This window comes from Myotis nattereri (assembly GCF_964212035.1).
Source record: "Myotis nattereri genome assembly, chromosome: 2".
NCBI lineage: Eukaryota > Metazoa > Chordata > Mammalia > Chiroptera > Vespertilionidae > Myotis > Myotis nattereri.
The window spans coordinates 84,194,510-84,218,264 of NC_138076.1; the positions used below are offsets into that span (position 1 = coordinate 84,194,510).

At 41.6% G+C, this 23,755-nt stretch overlaps 1 protein-coding gene across 3 annotated transcripts in view; it reads left to right on the plus strand.

Moving 5' to 3' along the window:
* DNAJC15 (DnaJ heat shock protein family (Hsp40) member C15) overlaps positions 1-23,755 on the plus strand; it is a 102,506-nt gene that overhangs the window by 62,401 nt on the left and 16,350 nt on the right. Inside the window, exons 5-7 of one of the 3 annotated variants that reach the window (XM_081082752.1) lie at positions 11,470-11,540; positions 13,608-13,699; positions 15,897-15,988. In XM_081082752.1, the coding sequence (XP_080938878.1) occupies positions 11,470-11,540; positions 13,608-13,699; positions 15,897-15,988 (255 nt within the window). The remainder of the gene's footprint in view (positions 1-11,469; positions 11,541-13,607; positions 13,700-15,896; positions 15,989-23,755) is intronic. The other 2 variants (XM_081082753.1, XM_081082754.1) reach the window with 2 other exon arrangements.

Here is a 23,755-nt window from a genome sequence, read left to right on the forward strand (position 1 = left end):
TCGGGACAAGATGAAATGAAATAACATATGCATAATAGGGCTGCTAGAAGGACAAGAAGAGCAGCAAGGATTAGAAAATCTATTTGAAGAAATAATGTCAGAAAACTTCCCTGATATGGGGAAGAAAAAAGTTACACAAGTACAGAGAGTCCGAAGCAAGATGAACCCCAAAAGACCCACACCAAGACACGTCATAATAACGATGGCAAATGTACAAGACAAAGAGAGAACCTTAAAGGCTGCAAGAGAGAAACAGAGAGTTACCAACAAAGGATCCCCCATCAGATTATCAAATGATTTCTCAACAGAAACACATCAGGCCAGAAAAGAATGGACAGAAATTTACAAAGTGATGCAAAGCAAAGGACTGAATCCAAGAATACTCTATCCAGCAAGGCTATCATTGAAGGGGAAATAAGCTTCACAGACAAAAAAAGGCTAAGGGAGTTTATCACCACCAAGCCAGCAATGCAAGAAATGCTAAAGGGACTGGTGTAAAAAGAAGAACTAAAAAGCCCAGAAAGAAAACAGCCACAAAAAAAATTAGAAATGGCTACAAACAAGTACCTTTCAATAATAACTTTAAACGTAAATGGACTAAATGGTCCAATCAAAAGACATCGAGTGGCTGAATGGATAAAAAAACATGACCCATATATTTGATGTCTACAAGAGACCCACCTCATTAGAAGGGACTCACACAGACTGAAAGTGAAGGGATGGAAAAATATCTTTCAGGCAAATGGAAATGAAAAAAAAGCTGGGGTAGCAATACTTATATCAGACAAAATAGACCTCAATGTGAAGGCCATAACAAGAGATAAGGAAGGCCACTTCATAATACTAAAGGGATCAATACAACAAGAGGATATAACCCTGACAAACATATATGCACCCAATGCAGGAGTACCCACATACATAAGAAAACTCCTGGAAGATATCAGGGGAGAGATCAACAACAATACAATCATAGTAGGGGACTTTAATACACCACTGACATCACTGGATGAATCCGCTGGACAAAAACTCAGCAAAGAAACAGCGATCCTAAATGACTCACTAGATCAGATGGACTTAATTGACATCTTCAGAACATTTCACATCAAAGCCACAAAATATACGTTCTTCTCACGTGCTCATGGGACATCTTCAAAAATAGACCACATATTGGGTCACAAACAAAGTCTCCCCAAATTCAAGAAGATTGAAATCATACCAGGCATCTTCTCAGACCACAAGGCCATAATATTAGAAATAAACCACAATAAAAACAACCCAAAATACTCAACCACTTGGAAGCTGAATAGCACGTTATTAAATATTGATTGGGTTACCAATGAGATCAAAGAAGAAATTAAAAACATCCTGGAAACTAATGACAATGGAAACACAACAATCCAAAACCTTTGGGACGCAATGAAAGCAGTCCTGAGAGGGAAGTTTATAGCTCTACAGGCCTATCTCAACAAACAACAAAAAATGGTAGTAAATCATCTAAATCTACTGCTCAAAGAATTAGAAAGAGAGCAACAAGAAAAGCCCAGAGTGAGCAGAAGGAAGGAGATAATAAAGATTAGAGCAGAAATAAATGACATAGAGACCAAAAAAAACAATACAGAAAATCAATGAAACAAAGAGCTGGTTCTTTGAAAGGATAAACAAGATTGACAAACCTCTAGCCAGGCTCACCAAGAAGCAAAGAGAAAGGACCCAAATCAACAAAATCAGAAATGATAGAGGCGAAATAACAACAGATCCCACAGAAATACAAATGATTGTTAAAAAATACTATGGACAGCTCTACTCCAACAAACTAGACAACCTGGAGGAAATGGACATATTCCTAGAAAAATACAACATTCCAAAACTTGATCAGGAAGAATCTAAAAATCTCAATAGGCCAATAACTATGGAAGAAATTGAAGCAGTCATCAAAAAGCTTCCAGCAAACAAAAGCCCAGGACCAGACGGCTTCACAAGGGAGTTTTACCAAATATTCAAGGAAGAACTAAAACCTATTCTCCTCAGACTACTACAAAAAATTCAAGAGGAAGGAACACTTCCAAGCTCATTCTATGAAGCCAGCATCACCCTAATACCAAAACCAGATAAAGACAACACAGTGAAAGAGAATTACAAGCCAATATCTCTCATGAACATAGATGCCAAAATCCTCAACAGAATCTTAGCAAATTGGATCCAGCAGTACATCAGAAAGATCATACACCATGACCAAGTAGGATTTATCCCAGGGATGCAAGGATGGTACAATATCCGCAAATCAATAAACGTGATACATCACAGAAACAAATTGAAAGAAAAAAAACACATAGTCATATCAATTGATGCAGAAGAAGCGTTTGACAAAATTCAACACCCATTTTTCATAAACACTCTTAGCAAGGTGGGAATTGAAGGATCATACCTCAACATAATAAAAGCCATATATGACAGGCCCACAGCCAACATCACACTCAATGGACAAAAACTAACACCCTTTCCCCTAAGAACAGGAGCAAGACAGGGATGCCCACTCTCACCACTCTTGTTCAACATAGTACTGGCAGTATTAGCCATTGCAATTAGACAAGAAGAAGAAATAAAAGGCATACAAATTGGAAAAGAGGAAGTAAAACTGTCCTTGTTTGCAGACGACATTATATTATACTTAAATAACCCTAAAGACTCCATCAATAAACTATTAGACTTAATAAAAGAATTCAGCAATGTAGCAGGATACAAAATTAACGCCAAGAAATCTATGTCATTTCTATACACCAATAGTGAATATGCAGAAAGAGAGACTACAAAAGCAATCCCATTTACCATTGCACCAAAAAAATTAAGCTATGTAGGAATAAACTTAACTAAAGAGGTAAAATACCTCTACTCAGAAAAATACAGGTCGTTGAAAAAAAGAGATAGAGGAAGACATAAAGAGATGGAAGAACATACCATGTTCTTGGATTGGTAGAATCAACATCATTAAAATGTCCATACTGCCCAAAGCAATCTATAAATTCAACGCACTTCCCATTAAAATACCAATGGCATATTTCACAGACCTAGAAGGTACTCTCCAAAAATTCATCTGGAATAAAAAACGACCCCGAATAGTTGCAGCAATCCTGAGAAAAAACAAAGTAGGTGGGATCTCAATACCAGATATCAAGTTGTATTATAAAGCCACTGTTCTCAAAACTGCCTGGTACTGGCACAAGAACAGACATATAGATAGATGAATGGAACAGAATAGAGAGCCCAGAAAGCAGCCCCAACCAATACGCTCAATTAATATTTGACAAAGGAGACAAGAACATAAAATGGAGTCAAGATAGTCTCTTCAATAAATGGTGTTGGGAAAATTGGACAGATACATGCAAGAAAATGAAACTAGACCACCAACTTACACCATACACAAAAATAAACTCAAAATGGATAAAGGACTTAAATATACGACAGGAAATCATACAAATACTAGAAGAATCCAAAGGCAACAAAATCTCAGACATATGCCGAAGCAATTTCTTCACCGATACAGCTCCTAGGGCATTGGAAACTAAAGAGAAAATAAACAAATGGGACTACATCAAAATAAAAAGCTTCTGCCCAGCAAAAGTAACCATCAACAAAACAACAAGAAAACCCACCGCATGGGAAAACATATTTGCCAATGTCATATCTGATAAGGGCCTAATCTCCAAAATTTATAGGGAACTCATACAAGTTAACAAAAAGAAGATAAACAATCCAATCAAAAAAATGGGCAAAGGACCTAAATAGACACCTTTCAAAAGAGGAAGTTCAGAAAGCCAAGAGACATATGAAAACATGCTCAAAGTCACTAATCATCCGAGAGATGCAAATCAAAACTACAATGAGGTACCATCTCACACCTGTCAGACTGGCTATCATCAACAAATCAACAAACGACAAGTGCTGGAGAGGATGTGGAGAAAAAGGAACACTCGTGCACTGCTGGTGGGAATGCAGACTGGTGCAGCCACTATGGAAGACAGTATGGAGTTTCCTCAAAAAACTACAAATGGAACTCCCATTTGACCCTGTGATCCCACTTCTAGGAATATATCCCAAGAAACCAGAAACACCAGTCAGAAAGGATATATGCACCCCTATGTTCATAGCAGCACAATTCACCATAGCTAAGATCTGGAAACAGCCGAAGTGCCCATCTGTAGATGAATGGATTAGAAAACTGTGGTACATCTACACGATGGAATACTATGCTGCTGTAAAAAAGAAGGAACTCTTACCATTTGCAACGTCATGGATGGAACTGGAGAGCATTATGCTAAGTGAAATAAGCCAGTCAGTGAAGGAAAAATACCACATGATCTCACTCATTTCTGGATAATAAAGACCATTATAAACTTATGAACAAAAATAGATACAGAGGCAGAGCTGCCTCGAACAGATTGTCATACTACAGCACGAAGGCCGGGGAGGGTGGAAGGGCAGAAGGGGGTGGGTAAGAGATCAACCGAAGGACTTGTATGCATGCATATAAGCATAACCAATGGACATAAGACACTGGGGGGTAGGGGAGGCCAGGGTATTGTCAAGGGCGGGGGGAAAAAAAGTAGACATATGTAATACTCTTTGTAATACTTTAAGCAATAAAAAATAAATAAATAAAACACAATAAAAATAAAGAAAGTCACTGAAATGTATATGAAAATAAAATATAAATTGATTAATAAATAATAATAACATGAGTTAACAGCAAAGACATGATATAAAAACAACATTGATAAAAACAATGACAGATAAATTGATCAAACTTATTCTGATATCTCCCTGTATACCACATTAAGAGTAAAATCACTTTCAGAGTGCTTGACTAATTTCCCTTGTGATGAAATATTTACAACTTTAACGTCACATGCTCTTTAAACTTGAGTGAAAGCAACATATAACTGACCATGTCCAAAAACGGGTTCAGGTAGGAATATTCCTACTCTGTCTAGATTGGCGCCAGCGAGAGCTTTATATGTATCGCACATGCATGAGTCAACGTTTATTTTTAAATTGCCAGTGCACGTTATATGTACCAGACAGTCGGATGGGCATACGGTCAGTCACTTAGCCTTTTATATGTATAGATAGATTCTCCAACTTTGATCAGTATAGGAGAAAGTTAATGATATTTTATGATTGCTGTGTGATATCATTTAACACTTAAAGTTAAGAATACTTTCCCTACCATAGATTTACCAGTAGTTATATTCAAATTTTTGTTGTTGTTAATCCTCACCTAAGGATTTTTTTCCCATGGCTTTTCAGTGAGAATGGGAGGGAGGAAAGAACGGGGAGAGAGAAAGAGAAACATTTATGTGAGAGAGAAACATCAAAAGGGGTGGGGAATGAACCCATAACCCAGGCACATGCCCGTGACTGGGAATCAAACTTGAGAGCCTTTGGTGCATGGGCGGACGCTCCAACCATTGAGCAACACCAGCCAGGGATATATTCAGATTTTTATCTGATGTTTCTTTAGAACAGTGGTTCTCAACCTTTTGGCCCTTTAAATATAGTTCCTCATGTTGTGACCCAACCATAAAATTATTTTCGTTGCTACTTCATAACTGTAATGTTGCTACTATTATGAATCGTAATGTAAATATCTGATATGCAAGATGGTCTTAGGCGACCCCTGTGAAAGGGTCGTTCGACCGCCAAAGGGGTCGCGACCCACAGGTTGAGAACCGCTGCTTTAGAGCCTGTTTAAATTTTTGTGGGAGTTGGGTATCGTATACTATATACAACAAATCTCCTGGTGATTTAATCAACATAATTAAGCAAATCTTAAAGTTTTATATTGGTATAATTTTTAAAAATCTCTTATAGACTAGCAGATTTTTAAGGCCAAAACATTTTATTATTTCTTATGATTTAACAAGAAAAATAAAAATGGGGAGGGAGGAAAGAAAATAGATCAGTTCAGCTTGGTACTTTATTAAAAAAAGAAAAGTTATTTTAAATAGGGGACCCAAATTAGCAAGTTATTTATATTGCTTACTATATCCTGCTTTAATATTATTCAGAATAGTATTTGTTATTTTTCTTGCATTTTTATTGGGTTCCTATAACATCCCATTCATAGTCTTGAAATGAACATATGAAATGTTTTATAAACACATTATAAAACCAAACACAAAGGTTTTTGAGAATATCATATATCATTCAAGGCACTCCTATTGTTAGGACAGATAACTATAAGTTGACTTAAGATACATTAAGTACATGGTTATAAAGTTTTATCCATTGAACTGGAAGTTGTACAGAATTTCACAAGGAAAATTCAGTGATTAAGAACACAGACTCTGATAACAAGTGAATCTGGGTACGAGTATCAGTTTTACCATGTACTAAGTGTGTGACCTCAATTTTATCATCTGGAAAATAGAGGTTCTGTTAGTTTCTACTGCATACAGTTGTGAATATTAACACACGTGAAAATTTTAACATATTCATGGCACTTAGTAACTACTCAGTAAATGCCAGTGAGGCAAAACAGATTCTTATCCTGGTCAAGTTATATTTAGCTTCTCTGTACTTTAGCCACTTCATTTTTTTAATATTTTTATCTATTTTTAGAAAGAGAGGAAGGGAGAGGAATAGAGAGATAGAAACATTGATGAGAGAGAAACATCGATTGGCTGCCTCCAGCATACCCCCAACTGGGGATTAAGTCTACAACCCCAGCTTGTCCCCTGACTGGGGATCGAACCAGCAACCTCTTGGTTCATGGGTTGACTGCTCAACCACTGAGCCACACTGGCTGGGCTCTTCATTTTTGAATTGGAATTAATAATATGTAGCCATGTTAGAATAATATTAAGTGATATGATATGTCTTTATTTATTTGTAATATGTTTTTTTATTGATGATACTTTTTTATAAAAGTACCTACCAAATAACAGGTGCTGAATAAATGTTGGCTCCTCTTTCTTCCCATTTCCATCGTGAATACAGAAGCTAAATATTTGCCCTTAACCAATACATAGAAGGGTAAAACTTATTTGCTTCCCTCTAGCCCTTTCATTCAGGCAATGCAGATTTTGAGATTTTCAAGATATAATTACAGTGCTGTGGTTCCATTTTCTCTGGTCAGTGAATCTAAACTACTTAGACTATATAACCAAGTAGGTAAAGGCAAAATGGAGCTGACTCTGATGACTTATTAAAAAATACTGTGTGCTACAAATGATTCTGTACATTCTTACAAAATCTAAAATATTTTACTGTCCAGAAAAACTGTTATTACACCTGGTGTTTTCTGAAATGATGCACATTTATGACTTTCAAACTTTTTAAAAGCTTCTGTGGAACTCTGTTTAAATGTTGTTGAAAAGAAAAAGATGAAACCAGATTCTGCTCTATTTGCTGCAGGCTTGGGGAATACCTCAGTTCCACCCCACTGCCGCACTCTCAGCAAAGTGTGTTCCAGGGAGCATAATTTGAAATGGCTGATCTAGGCAACATGGTATTTAAAGTTATATTTTCAGTTTCATGGTGAAATTGTCTACACTGGGAGATACATCAGAGCTACATTTCATTTTTATACTATGTTTAAGAACTAGGATTCTCTGCCTGGCTGGTTTGGCTCAATGGATAGAGCATTGATCTGCAGACTGAAGGGTTCTGGGTTTGATTCTGATCAAGAACACATGCCCGGGTTGTGAGCTTGATCCCCAGTAGGGAGTGTCGCAGAAGGCAGCCAATCAATGATTCTCTCTCATCACTGATGTTTCTAGCTCTCCCTTCCCCTTCCGTTCTGAAATTAATAAAATATATAAATATATGTATATGTATATATGTGTGTGTGTGTGTGTGTGTGTGTGTGTGTGTATCATAAAAGCCTAAAGGCAGGCGGACATCCCCTGAGGGCCCCGACTGGGAGAGTGCACAGGCCCGGTTGAGGGTCCCCCCTACCCCATGCACGAATTTCATGCATCAGGCCTCTAGTATAAATAAAGAACTAAGATTCTCTCATCTTGTTTAATCTTTATAACAATAGGCACATGTATTAAGGTCCTAGGGACTTTAAGAAAAGGGGATAAACCTTGCACACAAAAGATATTACTTTCTTCATCTCAAAGCTAACCACTAGGAGTCCGATCATTATTTTCTTAAAGGTAGAATATTTTGAATGACCATATTTGTGCATATGAACTTTTCACTGACTTCAGTCTAATTCATTGGTTGCTGGGCTTTAGTGTACGTAATGCTTATGGAGTTTTATATACAAACCCACATGCATTGTTATTGCAGGCAATGCAAATGATTTTCAAGGATAATTTTGACTGAAGTGCTAAATATTGTCTTATGTGTTAAATTAAAGCTTAATATCCAGAATAAGTTGCAACTTACCATATATACTTCCTCCCAAAAAATGCATACAATGAAAATTTGAATGAGTAGTCTGCATTTGATTAGCTTTATACAATAAGGTTTTTAAAGCTTCCCTTTTTTCATTTTAAGATTTTCTAAAGTCCAATAATCTTTTAAAATGCTCATATTTACTAATACAGAACCTTTATTCTTTCAAGGACTTGAACTTTTTACTGCCATTTATTTACAATTGGAGGGTGGTAAAAAATGCATTTAATACTAGATAGTATTTTAAGATCTGCCCTTCAGTAGAGAGACATGTCAAATATATACACAAAACTAGAAAACATAACTAATATAGGAAAGAAGTATTATAGAGCAAAACAGGGGGGAAATTGTCCATATAGATTAGGTACAGTAAACTAAATCATATTAGAATTTTTCACAGTAACATCTTTTTTATTCTTGATAGGCAGTTAAACAATGAAGTGTTCATTGCCCTGATACAATGGTAATGATTTTTTTCTCAAAATTTGGTACTCTTTGTCTCTGTCTGGGAGGACTCTACAAACGAAAAAGTAAGTTTGAAATAGTCTTTAAAAGACTTCTACAAACAGCCAAAAGGAATACCCATAAGTCTTTATACTAAAATACTTATTACTTATTTGTTATTATTAACATTTTTAAAATATCCCCATCCCCAGTTTTACTGAGATACAATTGGCATATAGCATTGTTCATTATTTTACAGTGTACAACATGATTTGATCTCCTCTATACTAATAAAAGCATAATATGCTAAATAGACCTGATATCCTTCCCGATGTCCTTCCTTCCGGACAAAGCCACAGCAGATGGGGGCTGAGGCAGAGGCAGCAGAGGCCCCTGGCTGCGGTGGTGACAGGTGTGGGCCAAGGCAGAGGTGGCCACTGTGGCGGTGGGGCCAAGGCCCTTGCACGAATTTCGTGCACCGGGCCTCTGGTATATAATAAAAGCCTAATATGCTAAGTGTCTGACCATTCAACCGTTCAGTCAGTCACTATGATGCACACTGACCACCGGGGGGCAAGGTGCTCCGACTGGTAGGTTAGCTTGCTGCTGGGGCCCAGCTGATTGGGACTGGGCAAGATGGGCTGGACACGCCTTGGAGCCCTCCTGTGCCCCCTCCCTGGCCCCAATCGTGCACCAGTGGGGTCCCTTGGCCTGGCCTGCACTCTCTCTCAATCCAGTACTCATCAGGGATTGTCGGAGAGTCAGTTTTGGCTCGATCCCCGCAGGCAAGGCCAAGGGACCCCACCGGTGTACGAATCCATGCGCCAGGCCTCTAGTATGTATATACTGCAAAATGATTACCACAGTAAATTTAGTTAACATCCTTCACTTCATATAGTTAGTGTTGCTTTTTTCCTTGTGATGAGAACTTTTAAGATGTACTCTCTTAGGAACTTTGAAATACATAAACAATATTGTTAACTGGTCACCATGCTGTACATTCTATCCCTGGGACTTACTTGTCTTATAACTGGAATTTGTACCATTTCATCCCTACTCCCCCACCTCTGGCTTCTGCCAGTCTGTTCTCTGTTTCTGTAAGTTCAGCTTTTTTAGATTCCACAAAAATGTGAGATCATATACAGTATTTGTCTTTTTCTGTCTAACTTGTTTCACTTAGCATAATATTCTCAGGTCCATCCCATATTGTCACAAATGGCAAGATTTCCTTTTTATGACTCAGTAATATTTCATTTTACATAATTAACAGAAGTGGAATTACTGGATCAAATGGTAGTTGTATGTTTAATTTTTTGAGGAACCTCCATTCCTTTTCCATAGTGGCTGTATCAATTAACATTCCCACTAACAGTGTACCAGGGGTTCCTTATCTCCACATTCATGTCAACACTTGTTATTTCTTGTTTTTTAGTGATGACCTGAGGTGTGATATCTCTTGGTGGTTTTGATTTGCATTTCCCTGATGATTAGTGATGTTGAGTCATACTAATCTCTTTACTTCTATTATCTAATTTTTCCTTAAGGTAATACTGGAAAGTTGTTTTATTATTTCCTTTTTACATATGAGGAAATTATAACTTATGAGGAAATTAACAAAACAAATTATATGGCTAATGAATGGTGGAATCAGGATTTTGAAGCTATATCTGCATATTTCTATAAGTACCTGCTTTTATCCATTGCAGCATGAATTACCCATACAAATTAAATTATTTTGAGCTTAACAACAACCAACCTCTACTTTGTCAGGTACTATTATTCTCATTTGAGGCCCAGATTTTGAGTACCTTAGATAAGATCTAAGTAGCAATACCAGGATTTTGTTGTTCTTGATCTTATTTTTTTTCTTGCTTAGAAAATGTACTAATGAGAAACATTTCTAATACTAGATAAATTAGGTTTTACCAAAATAGTTTTAGGTTTATTTAACTTTCTTTAATTATTGTTTAGAGCATAGATTCTGGCAGCCAAGCTTTTCTCATAGAGTTCTCAGAAAGTTAAATAAATTTTGAGCTATGACATGTTCTGAGATGCTCTGTTGAAACATAATAATAATAAAGCTAACTATTATGGAACACCTGTTACACAGCAGGTACCATTTTAGCACTTTGTTGGCATTAACTAATCCTTACAATTGCCCTACTAGGAATATGTTTTTCCTATGTTTTACAATGAAGAAACAGACGCACAGTGAGTTACCAAATTGACCAAGGTTAACCCATTCTAAGTGGCAATGGGATTAACATCCAGCAGTCTAGTAGCTTTGGGGTCCAAATACCTGTCTTTTACGCTCTATATACTGACTTTTCCCCAAATATTTGAAGCTTGTGTTTTCAAACTTACCATATAGTCTATATTGCTTTATCTTTTAAATGGGTTGAAAATAATGACTGATACTACAAAGGATTGAAGAAAAATACATGCAGCATTGAATCAGTTATTTATTTTGGTGGTTACTGGAATTAAGCGACAGGCTGTAATTTCATATTTATCCACAAGATGGTGAAATTTTCATTAGTTTTTAATTTCTTGAAACCCATATAAATTGTTAATTTATAATTTGACACCATTTATTATAAGCACTTTAATTTCTTTTTACAGCCCATCTGCTGGCAAGGCCAAGATTAGAACAGCTCACAGGAGAATCATGATTTTGAATCACCCAGATAAAGGTAAGTAAAATTCTTACTTTTCATAATATGAGGGTCAGAATCTGCTCTGAATTCCTTTCAGTTTACTTGAACTCATTATAAATGATTTATAGTTTAAATGGAAGTTAATATGCCAATGTATTATGAGGTTTCTTATAATAAACTAGAGGCCGGTGCATGGAGGTCCCTCGGCCTGGCCTGCACCCTCTCAAAATCCAGGACCCATCGAGAACTGGTTTCAGCTCGATCCCCACAGGCCAACACCCAATCAGTGCACGAATACGTGCATTGGTCCTCTAGTATGCATATAAGGTCTTTGGTTAATCTCTTCCCACCCTCCCCCCTTTCCTCTTCCCTCTGAGATTCATCAGTCTGTTCCATGTTTCCATGCCTGTACTTTCAGCTCCTGTGTTGAGTGTCTCCCTCTAGTGGTGAGTGCGCATCATAGCAGTCAGCCGGTCGCTTAGGCTTTTATATATATACTACAGGCCCGGTGCACAAAAATTTGTGCACTCAGGGGGAATGGGGGGGGTCCCTCAGCCCGGCCTGTGCCCTCTAGCAGTCTGGGACCCCTTGGGAGATAATGACCTGCTGGCTTAGGCCTGCTCCCGGGTGGCAGAGGGCAGGCCCAATCCTTAGGTGCAACCCCTGGTCGGGCTCAGAGCAGGGCAGATTGGGGAGTTGGGGCGCCACCCCCTGTAATACACAGAGCAGGGTGGATTGGGAGGTTGCGATGCCACCCTCAGTCACGCTCAGGGTAGGGCTGATTGGGGGGTTGGGGCACTGTCCCCTGTCACACACAGAGCAGGGCCCATCAGGGGGGTTGGGGCTCCGTACCCTGTCATGCACAGAGCAGGGCCCATTCAGGGGGTTGGGGAGCTTCCTCCTGTCACGCACAGAGCAGGGCCCATCAGGGGGTTGAGGAGCTCCCCCCTGTCACTCACAGAGTAGGTCCGATAGAGGAGTTGGGGCACCGTCCCCTGTCACACACAGAGCAGGGCGGATCAGTGGGTTGGGGCGCCGCCCTCTATCACCCACAGAGCAGGGCCAATCAGGATTGGGGCACCGCCTCTGTCACACTCAGGGCAGGGCTGATGGGGAGGTTATGGCTCTACCCCATCACACACAGAGCAGGGCCCGTGGGGAGGTGGGGGAGGGGTTGGGGCACCGCCCTCTATCACCCACAGAGCAGGGCCGATCAGGGGGTTGGGGCGCCGCCACTCTCACACTCAGGGCAGGGCCGATGGGGAGGTTATGGCTCTACCCCATCACACACAGAGCAGGGCCCGGGGAGGGGGGAGGGTTGGGGTGCCGCACCCTGTCACACACAGAGCAGGGCCGATCAGGGTGTTTGGGCGCTGCCCTCTGTCATGCTGATCCTGGTGCTGGGAGGCCTCTCGGCTCCGCTGATCCCGGTGCTGGGAGGCATATTACCCTTTTACTATATAGAGTAGAGGCCTGGTACATGGGTGGGTGCCAGCTCGTTTGCCCTGAAGGGTGTCCTGTATCAGGGTGGGGGTCCCCACTGGGGTGCCTGGCCAGCCTGGGTGAAGGGATGATGGCTGTTTGCAGCTGGGCACACACCCTTCAGAGTGGGGTCCCCACCGGGGTGCCTGGCCAGTCTGGGTGAGGGGCTGAGGGCTGTTTTTAGGCTGGCGGGTGACTGAAGCTCCTAACCACACCTTTTTTTCTTTTTTTTTATTCTGGGCCAGCTTTAGCTTTGAGGCTTGGCTCCAGCTTTAGGCTTCCACTGCTGAACGCAGGTTTCTAGCCTTTGATTACCTTCTGTATTTGAAACAATGTTGTGATTCCCCTGGCTGAAGCCCGACGGACTAAAGCAGGTTTCAGGGGTTTTGTTTAGCTTCTATATTTGTAACATAGTTGCTTAGAGTTGCAGCTCAGAGGCCAGCAGCGGCAGGCGGGGAACGTTGGAGTCCTCCGTCACTGAAGCAAGCAAGCCTCATTTTCGCTTTAAGCTGCCTGGCTGCTCGCCACCATCGTGGCTTTCAGTTAATTTGCATATTGCCCTGATTAGCCAATGGGAAGGGTAGGGGTCGTACGCTAATTAACATGTTTCTCTTTTATTAGATAGGACTAGAGTCCCTTTGCAGGAAGATTCCTGCAAGAATAGGGCTTCCAGTGGCTGGAACGAAGCAGAGAGGGGAGCGAAACCTGCTGAGGTGGGTTTCGCTCCCACTCCGAGCCGCTGTGGCTGGGTTTCCCCTCCCGCTCCCAGATGCTCCTGCTGGGTTTCCCCTCCCGCCCCCAGGCGCTGTAGCGGGTTTCCCCTCCCGCCCCCAGGCGCTGTAGCAGGTTTCCCCTCCCGCCCCCAGGCGCTGTGGCAGGTTTTCCCCTCCCGCCCCCAGGCGCTGTAGCAGGTTTCCCCTCCCACTCGCAGGTGCTGTGGCGGGTCTCCCCTCCCGCTCCCAAGTGCTGCCCCTTCCCCTCCAACCGCTGCCCCTCCGGCTCGCAGCCACTGTGGCTGGGCTTGCCCTCCCACCACCACAGCCTTGGCTCCGTTTCTGTCCTCGAGGCCTCTACTTAGCTCCCTTCTGTACCGCTTGGCCTCCATGTTGTCCTCAGTCTTCCATCGCAGCTGGTATATGCAAATTGACCACCATCTTTTAGCTTCTATCATTGAAACATTGTATCTTTTGGAGCTGTTTCTTCAGGATCTCAGAGCCTGGCGGTGGCAGGCGGGGAACCTTGGCTTCCTCCGTCACTGGAGCAAGCAAGCCTCATGTTCGCTTCAGCTGCCTGGCTGCCGGCTGCCATCTTGGCTGGCAGTTAAATTGCATATCTCGCTGATTAGCCAATGGAAAGGGTAGCGAAGTTACAGCTAAATACCATGTTTCTCTATTATTAGATAGGATTAGAGGCCCGGTGCACAAAAATTTGTGCATTCGGCGGGGAGAGGGGTTCCTCAGCCCGGCCTGTGCCCTCTCTGTCTGGGACCCCTCAAGGGATGACCACCTGCTGGCTTAGGCCCGCTCCCCGGGGGATTGGGCCTAAGATGGCAATCGGACATCCTCTGGCAGCCCGGCAGTCCTCGGGGGATGTCCACTTGCCAGTGGGGAGCAGGCCTAAACTGCAGTCGGACATCCTTAGCGCTGCTGAGGAGGCAGGAGAGGCTCCCACCATCAGTGCTGTAATGGCAGCCATCAGCCTGGCTTGTGGCTGAGCAGAGCTCCTCCCATGTGAGAGCGCCCTGACCACCAGAGGGCAGCTCCTGCATTGAGCGTCTGCCCCCTGGTGGTCAGTGTGTCATAGTGACCAGTCATTCCCAGTCCTTCTGCTGTTAGGGTCAGTTTGCATATTATCCTTTTACTATATAGGATAGAGGCCTGGTGCACAGGTGGGGGCCAGCTGGTTTGCCCTGAAGGGTGTTCAGGATCAGGGTGGGGGTCCCACTTGGGTGCCTGGCCAGCCTGGTTGAGGGGATGATGGCTGTTTGCAGCTGGTTAGCACCCCCTTCAGGGTGGGGGTCCCCACTAGTGTGCGTAGCCAGTCTGGGTGAGGGCCTGAGGGCCATTTTCAGGCTGGCAGATGACTGAAGCTCCCAACCTCTCCTTTTTTTCTTTTCCTTTTTTTTTTTATTCCGGGATTTATTTACCTTCTGTGGCTGTCACTGTAACTCAGAGCCGGCTTTAGCTCTGAGGCTCGGCTCCAGCTCAGAGACCTTGGCTGCTGAAATCAGGTATCTGGGTTTGTTTGGTTTCTATAATTGAAACACTGTTGCAGCTCCAGCACTGAGGCCCGGCTGGCTGAAAACAGGTTTCTGGGGTTTGTTTAGCTTCTATAATTGCAACATTCTTGCTTATAGTGCAGCTCAGAGGCCTGCAGCGGCAGGCGGGGAACCTTGGCTTCCTCCATCACTGGAGCAAGCAAGCCTCCTGTTCGCTTCAGCTGCCTGGCTTCTGGCCGCCATTTTGGTTGGAGGTTAATTTGCATATCACCCTGATTAGCCAATGGGAAGCGTGTTGGAGGTATGGTTAATTACTGTGTTTGTCTATTATTAGATAGGACTAGAGGCCTGGTGCACAAAAATTTGTGCACTCGGGGGGTCCCTCAGCCCGGCCTATGCCCTCTTGCAGTGTGGGCCCCCTTGGAGGATGTCTACCCCAGTGGGGACCCTCACCCCATGGAGGTTTGGCCAGCCTGGGTGAGGGACTGATGGCTGTCTTCAGGCTGGCCACACCCGCTTTAGGGCGGGGGGTCCCCACTGGTGTGCCTGGCCAGTCTGGGTGAGGGGCTGAGGGCCGTTTTCAGGCTAGACAAGCACCCTGGCAACGTAAGCTCCCAGCCTCTCCTTTTTTTTTTTTTTTTTTTAATCTGGAATTTATTTACCTTCTATAATTGAAACTTTGTTGCCTTTAGCGGAGGCCTGCGGAAAGCTTGGCTTCCTCCATCGCCAGGGGCAACCCACTCCTGCTCGCTCCAGCTCCGTGGCCATGGCTGGCTGAAAGCAGGTATCGGGTTTATTTACCTTCTATAATTGAGACTTTGTTGCTGTCAGTGGAGCTCAGAGCCAGGTCGCAGCAGGCAGGAAAGCTTAGGTTCCTTCATCACTGGAGCAAGCAAGCCTCCTGCTTGCTACAGCTCCGTGGCTGCCATCCGCCATCTTCTTTGGGTTAATTTGCATATAGTTGTTCCGATTGCCTGGTGGGCGTGGCTTAGGTGTAGCAAAAGTACAGTCAATTTGCATGTTTGTCTTTTATTAGTATAGGACTAGAGGCCTGGTGCACAAAAATTTGTGCACTCGGGAGGAGGGGGCCCCTCAACCCGGTCTGTGCCCTCTCGCAGTCTGGGTCCCCTCAGGGGATTACCACCTGCTGGGTTAGGCCCGCTCCCTGGGGTATTGGGCCTAAGCTGGCAGTCAGACATCCCTCTGGCAGCCCGGGAGCCCTCTGGGGATGTCTACTTGCCAGCAGGGAGCAGGCCTAAGCTGCTGTCAGACATCCTTAGCGCTGCTGAGGAGGCGGGAGAGGCTCCCACCACCACCGCTGTACTGGCTTGTGGCTGAGCAGAGCTCCCCCTGTGGAAGTGCACTGACCACCAGGGGGCAGCTCCTGCATTGAGCATCTGCCCCCTGGTGGTCAGTGTGTGTCATAGTGACCAGTCGTTCCCACTTGTTCTGCTGTTAGGGTCAATTTGCATATTACCCTTTTATTATATAGTAGTGCCTGGCCAGCCTGGGTGAGGGGCTGATGGTTGTTTTCAGGCTGGCCACAGCCCCTTCAGCATGGGCTTCCCCACTGGGGTGCCTGGCCAGCCGGGGTGAGGGGCTGAGAGCTGTTTGCAGGCTGGTCATACCGCCTTCAGGGTGGGGGTGGGGGTCCTGCTGAGGTTCCTGGCTAATCTGGGTGAGTGGCTGATGACAGTTTGCAGGCTGGCCAAGCCCCCCAACAGGGACCCTCACCCCATGAGGGTGTGGCCAGCCTGGGTGAGTGGCTGATGGCTGTTTTCAGCCTGGCCACAGCCCCTTCAGGGTGGGGGTCCCCGCTGGGGTGCCTGGCCAGCCTGGGTGAGGGGCTGATGGTTGTTTTCAGGCTGGCCACAGCCCCTTCATTGTGGGGTTACCTCTGGGGTGCCTGGCCAGCCTAGGTGAGGGGCTGAGGACCGTTTACAGGCTGGCCACAGCCCGTTCAGTGTAGCGGGTCCTGCTGGGGTGCATGGCCAGTCTGGATGAGGGGCTGAGGGCCGTTTTCAGGCTGGCTAAGCCCCCCAGTGGGGACCCTCACCCCATGACGGTGTGGCCAGCCTGGGTGAGTGGCTGATGGCTGTTTTCAGGCTGGCCATAACCCCCAGCCACCCAAGCTCCCAGTGGAGGCTGGCTGGAAGCAGGTATCTGGAATTTATTTGTCTTCTATAATTGAAACTTTGTTGCCATGAGCGGAGGCCACCTCCAGCTCAAGGCAGGCGGGAAGCTTGGCTTCCTCCATTTCCTGGGCAACCAAGCCTCCTGCTTGCTCCACCTCCGTGGCTGTCGGTCGCCATCTTGTTTGGGTTAATTTGCATATAGTCGCTCTGATTGGCTGGTGGGCGTGGCTTAGGGCATAGCGAAGGTATGGTCAATTAGCATCTTTGTCTTTTATTAGTGTATACTAGAGGCCGTTGCATGAAGTGATTCGTGCAATAGGCCTTCACTTCCCCTGTCTGCTGGCACCAGTTTTCCTCCAGCAACCGGGACCCAGGCTTTCTCTCCGGAGCCTTCAGTCTTCCTAGCACCCGACGGAGCCTTCAGTCTTTGCAACTCTGGATGGAGCCTTCAGTCTTCGCTCCACCACTTCGCCCCTACGTATGCAAATTAACCACCATCTTTGTTGGGTTAATATGTGTACTCTCCTGTTTGGTTGGTGAGCTTAGCAGAGGGACGGTTAATTTACATGTTTGTCTATTATTAGGTAAGACTAGAGGCCAGGTGCACGGCATTGGTGCACTGGGGGATGGGGGAGGCGTCCCAGCCTGTGCCCTTTCACAGTCTGGGAGCCCTAAGGGGATGTCTGACTGTTGGCTTAGGCCTGCTTCCCGCCAGGCTCCCGCCACTACTGCTGCGCTCGCCAGCCGTGAGCCCGGCTTCTGGCTGAGCGGTGCTCCCCCTGTGATAGCGCACTGACCACCAGGGGCAGCTCCTGCGTTGAGCGTCTGTCCCCTGGTGGTCAGTGCACATCATAGTGACTGGTCATTCTGCCGTTCAGTAGATTTGCATATTGTCCTTGTATTAGATAGGATAGATGAGGCTTTAGATTGATGTTCAGTGACCCACAGAAGTAGCAGGGGTATATTCTCAGCTTTTAAGGACTTAGTTACTGATTTTTATGTCAGAATACCTCACCCCTGTTTGAAGCTGCTAGCATTTTGACTAAGAAAGAGAAAACGTGAGTTGTATATTTTCTGATTGTGTAAACTGATTTTTGCATCATGAATTATATTTGTTTAACCTTAAATATAAAAGCACAATATTTAGAGGATGTCCTCTAAATCTCTGAATGTGATATGTCATAGATGATTCTGAATGTCTTAATTTTATTCTGGAAGCCTCTGAGGCTGAGCCATTTATTTTTAACTGGCCAGGTTTTTAATGTAAATTTATCTTACAGAAGACAATTATTATAACTTTAACTACACTACAGCTGCTTGAGAGTGAAAGCCCATATGTTCATTACTGTTTCTGCTCTAAAATAACAGATGGTAGAAAGTTGCACTGTATTTCAGAAGTCAAGGTGGGGAGTTGGGGGAGAAAAGGGAAGTGTTCTTTGGATTTTTAATTTAGACTTTCAGTTTTATAATTATTTTGAAAAAAATTAAAAACAAATTTTGGATTCATACCCATCCTAACTGACACCAAAAATAAGACTTTTTATTTCCCCCAGCTTTCCCACTTAATTACTTACTATAAAAATTCTTTTTACTAAACATTATCTCCTTTGGTTTTTGTTCTTGCTGTTTTTAGTGTGAATAAACAAGGGAATAAACTTTGAAATGAGGTTTTTCTTAAAATTTCTAAACAGCTTCAACAGTTACTGAAAGATCCACTCAACTAATTAACTTTGTATTGTGGGCTTTCAGAGTAATTGCCTCAGAAAGAAAAGTGGTTAAGTGCATCCTTGAAGCCTTCTGTCTCCTAAATATCCTCTGTCTTTTCCAGGTTTAGTGTATGCCCTTCTTTTATTGATCGCAGTAGGATCAGGCACTCGTCTTTTAGATGATTGACAGATGATTGATTGTGCCTATTGGCAAAGAAGCAAGTTCTAAAATGTATCTAAGAGAATATGTATTTTTAGATATCTTCAGTAAAAAAAGAAAATGTTTATATATCTTATGAGTCATTAGTGTTTAAAGAATTAATAACTTGACTTATTCAGAGATTGTATACTTATCAGAGATGGATTTGTATACTTATCAGAGGTATTGTTGACTATCTATAGCATGTTTACTAATATCCTCCTGTCTGTCTCTGAGTGGGTAGCAGGTGTGAGGGCCTGGAAGTAGGAGGCCAGCATTTTTCTGTCTTCTGGCTTCTAGTTAGCAACAGCCTAAACACTCTCCTTAACCTCTCCAATTGTCAATTTCATTATCTACAAAACAAAGTGATTTATTTTTAAAGCCCTTTTTGATTATATGATACATAATATTTTTATATACCTATTTAATTAATGAAGAACCTATATCATATATTTCTATTCAGATCACATTTTTAATTTAATAAAGATTCTTTTAATCTTTTTTGGATTATTATCCCCTGTAAGAATGTACTGACACCTGTGTACACTTGCTCATATAATTGCTCATTCACCCAAAATTTTAAAGTATTTGGATTTAAGACATTTCATAAAGTTCCTAAAACTTATTAGTATACACATACTTAAGAATTTCCTCTCTAATAAAAGTATGATGAATTAATGAATACTCGAACTACTGTAGGGAAAGAACTTGTGTATGATAGAGTTGGGAGATGATAGGTTATGTATCTGTAAATTGTCTTGTAAGAAGCAAGGTTGTTTTATTTTGTTTTTAATGGGAAGAAGATTACCAATTTTAAATAAAAATGTCTGATTTTCTTTGGAGAGAAAGCCAGGAGTATTTGAGGAAGTATGAGACTGGCCAACTCCTTTAAAAAAAATCATTTGAAATTTTACAATTACAGTTGACATTCAATATTATATTAATTTCAGGTGTACAGCGTAGTGGTTAGACATTTATATAACTTATGAAGTGATCCCCGCCCCCATGAGTTTAGTTAGTAACTACTTAGCACCATACATAGTTATTACAGTATTATTGCCTATATTTTTTCTGCTGTACCTTACATTCTGTGACTATTTTATAACTGCCAATTTGCACTTCTTAGTTCCTTCATCCAGCTCCCCAGCGGCCCTCCCATTATCCAGCATTTTGTTCTTGGTATCTATGAATTTGTTTATGTTTCATTTATTTATTTTGTTCTTCAGATTCCATATATAAGTGAAATCATATGGTATTTATCTCTCTCTGTCTGACTTATTTCACTTAGCATAATATCCTCTAGTTCCACAAGAAAGTGTACTCTTAATTTTGCCTCCCCTTTTTATAATTCTTCACCATGTTTGTTTTGGCCAAATCTGAGTGTTACAGGTGGTTGCAAAAATTTAAATCCTGTACCCAATGCTTCTGAAATTCATGAAATGTTCCCCCACCTCTACTCCTCCACTACCCCAAGAGATTTTCTGTTGGATTTACTACCTGATGGTAAAATAAAGTTAGAACTTCAAATGTGTAATCAACTGTAATTTATTACACATTTCATTATCAACATGTGCAAAGAAAGTGACACCAGAAAATTAAGTGTGAGAAATGGCCAAAAATAAATCTTATGTAACCAGTTTTAAATGAGCATTAAGATGTGTTTTGGTAGAAAAGAAAATTTTGCTATTTTAATTTAATTAGGTAAAAGGTTAATTAATGTAGGAAAAAAAATTTGATCTAATGCTTTTAGACTAATATCTTTTAGATTATGCTTTTTCAATTGCTGAAAAAAGCAGTTTCTTGTTATGAAATTAGTAGTTTGATATTTATGCCCAATGACTATAGAAAGGAGGACAGACTAGGTCAGTGATGGCGAACCTATGACACGCGTGTCAGAGGTGACACGCGAACTCTTTTTTTTGGTTGATTTTTCTTTGTTAAATGGCATTTAAATATATTAAATAAATATCAAAAATATAAGTCTTTGTTTTACTATGGTTGCAAATATCAAAAAATTTATATATGTGACACGGCACCAGAGTTAAGTTAGGGTTTTTCAAAACGCTGACACTCCGAGCTCAAAAAGTTCGCCATCACTGGACTAGGTACATTTGAAAAACTGTAGAACCGCAGAGATATCTTAGAGGCTATGTAATCCATTCAAAGTGTAGTCCACCTATTCATGCCAGAACACACTTTGTTACCTATGTGTACCAAATTACTAGTAAAAACAAAAGCAAAAGCAAGCATTTAGAACAGCAATTTTCAACCAGTGTGCCACAAGAGTTTTTAAAACATGCAATATCTGGGCTGCCATTAGCTGAGCATTTCCTTCAATACAAGCCTTTGTTTGCCACCACTCTTGCTTGTGAGAGTGGTTCAAAACCTACAGGTGCCCTCCTGCCCTTTAAGAAAAAAAAAGAAAACTTGCAAGCATGCACTATCTGACTCCTTAGTCACAGACACTGACCTCTTTTTCCTGAAGTTGTCAAATAAAAAAATGACAGTAGCTAACACAACAATAACTGTCTGGTGTGAATGCCCTGTCTTGAACTATAAATATATGTTATATAATAGAGTTGTATTTTACTGGTAGCGTGGCATAATAAGGTTGCATCTTATTGGTTAATTCTTGGTACCAGAAATCCTTATATACAAGTATAGGCAGCTAATTTTTAAAAAATATATTTTTATTTATTTCAGAGAGGAAGGGGAAGGGAGACAGAGATAGAAACATCAGTGATGAGAGAGAATCATTGATCGGCTGCCTGCTGTACACCCCCTATTGAGGATTGAGCCCGCAACCCGGCATAGGCCCTGACCTGGAATTGAACCATGATCTCCTGGTTCATAGGTTGATGTTCAACCACTGAGCCATGCCAGCCCAGCCACCTAATTTTTTAAAAAGTCACTTTGCAGCAATAAAAGTAGGTAATTACTATAATTTTTTAAAATCAATAAAAATTATACCTATTTTTATGGTCAGTTAGTAAAAGAATATATTTTTTAGTGTGCCCCAGAATTTTAGTAATTAGTTTGTGTGCCATGAGATGAAAAGTTGAAAATTGCTCATTTAGAAAAACTTATAGCGATTTTACATTACCATGACATCCAAATGTGGGGTAGTTTGCATTGTGTAAAACTATTGGTCCAACACAGAGTAGAAAAACAAATTTTAAGTGCTTTTTGACCATAGTTTGAGGCACACTGATCTAAATCAATGCTGCCTCCTAAGTCAAGATTGTTTCTGCTCTCTTACGAAAAACAGCCTGATCGTTCTCCTTAAAGATTTTTAGTGATGAAGAGCTTCCTGTTTTTGCAAGGCAGCCCTCTGGTAGGCAGCTCTAACTACTAGAAAGTTCTTCCTTACATTCAGTTAATATTTGCCTGCCTGCAGCATGAGATTCTCAATCTTTTTCCATATAAGTCTCCTTTCAATGAACATACTATTCTCTTCTGTAATAGTATTTAAATCAATATTAGATTAAATATTGCGATTAAAAACAAATCAAAGTGATAATTATATTGTTGAATGGATTTTTCTGATTACTCTCCTTGTAATAAAAGAACCTAAATTTGACATGAAGCCTTGGTAATAATATATTACAATTTATTACAGTATTTTACACTTATAAGATGAATTGCAAACATTTAGAAAAAGAAAGGTGATCACCAAGAGTCAACATGAATTCAGTAAAAAGAGAGTGATGCCTAATTAGCTCAATTTTCTCTTTTGATAGATGTATTTAGACTATTATTGGTTTCAGAGGGTTCATCTTTCATTTCTGTTAATTGGATTGAAGGCATTGTATTTGAGTTCATTATTTTTTTAAAAATTTTTTATTAATTTATTACATATGTGTCCTTATCCCCACATTACTCCCTATTCCCCCCACTCATGCCCTCACCCCTCCTGTTGTCCGTGTCCATTGGGTAGGCCTATATGCTTGCATATAAGTCCTTTGATTGATCTTTCCCCCTCACCCCCACCCTCCCCTACCTTCCCTCCAAGGCCCGACGGTTCGATCGATGCCTCTCCGTCTCTGGATCTGTCCTTGTTCATCAGTTTATGTTCTCATTATTTTTTTATAAAAATATTATTTTAGCATGTTGCTTTTTCTTAATAAATGGTGAGACCTTTAAAAGTAAAGAACATCACATTAAATTTATAACCTGTATGGCTGACATTTAGTAAACTCCCACTATAGTAAATATAGTGAATGAACAAGCAAATGCTTTAAAAGAAGGCATACAAATAAAATTTACAGACACAAAAGAATTGTAATAACTAATATAATTATTATATAAAAATTTATAGACTCTTTTGATTGATATGAAACCTGAAACTATTCTTTTATTCATTTAGAAATTGTTTATTCAACTTCTACAGGGTGCCAGACATTATACTAAATCTTGGGACCTTAACTGTAAAACAAGATAACTGGATCCTTATCCGCATTGAGCATACATTCTAAATGGGGTACAGACAAAAATCCAGTAAATCTGTTTCA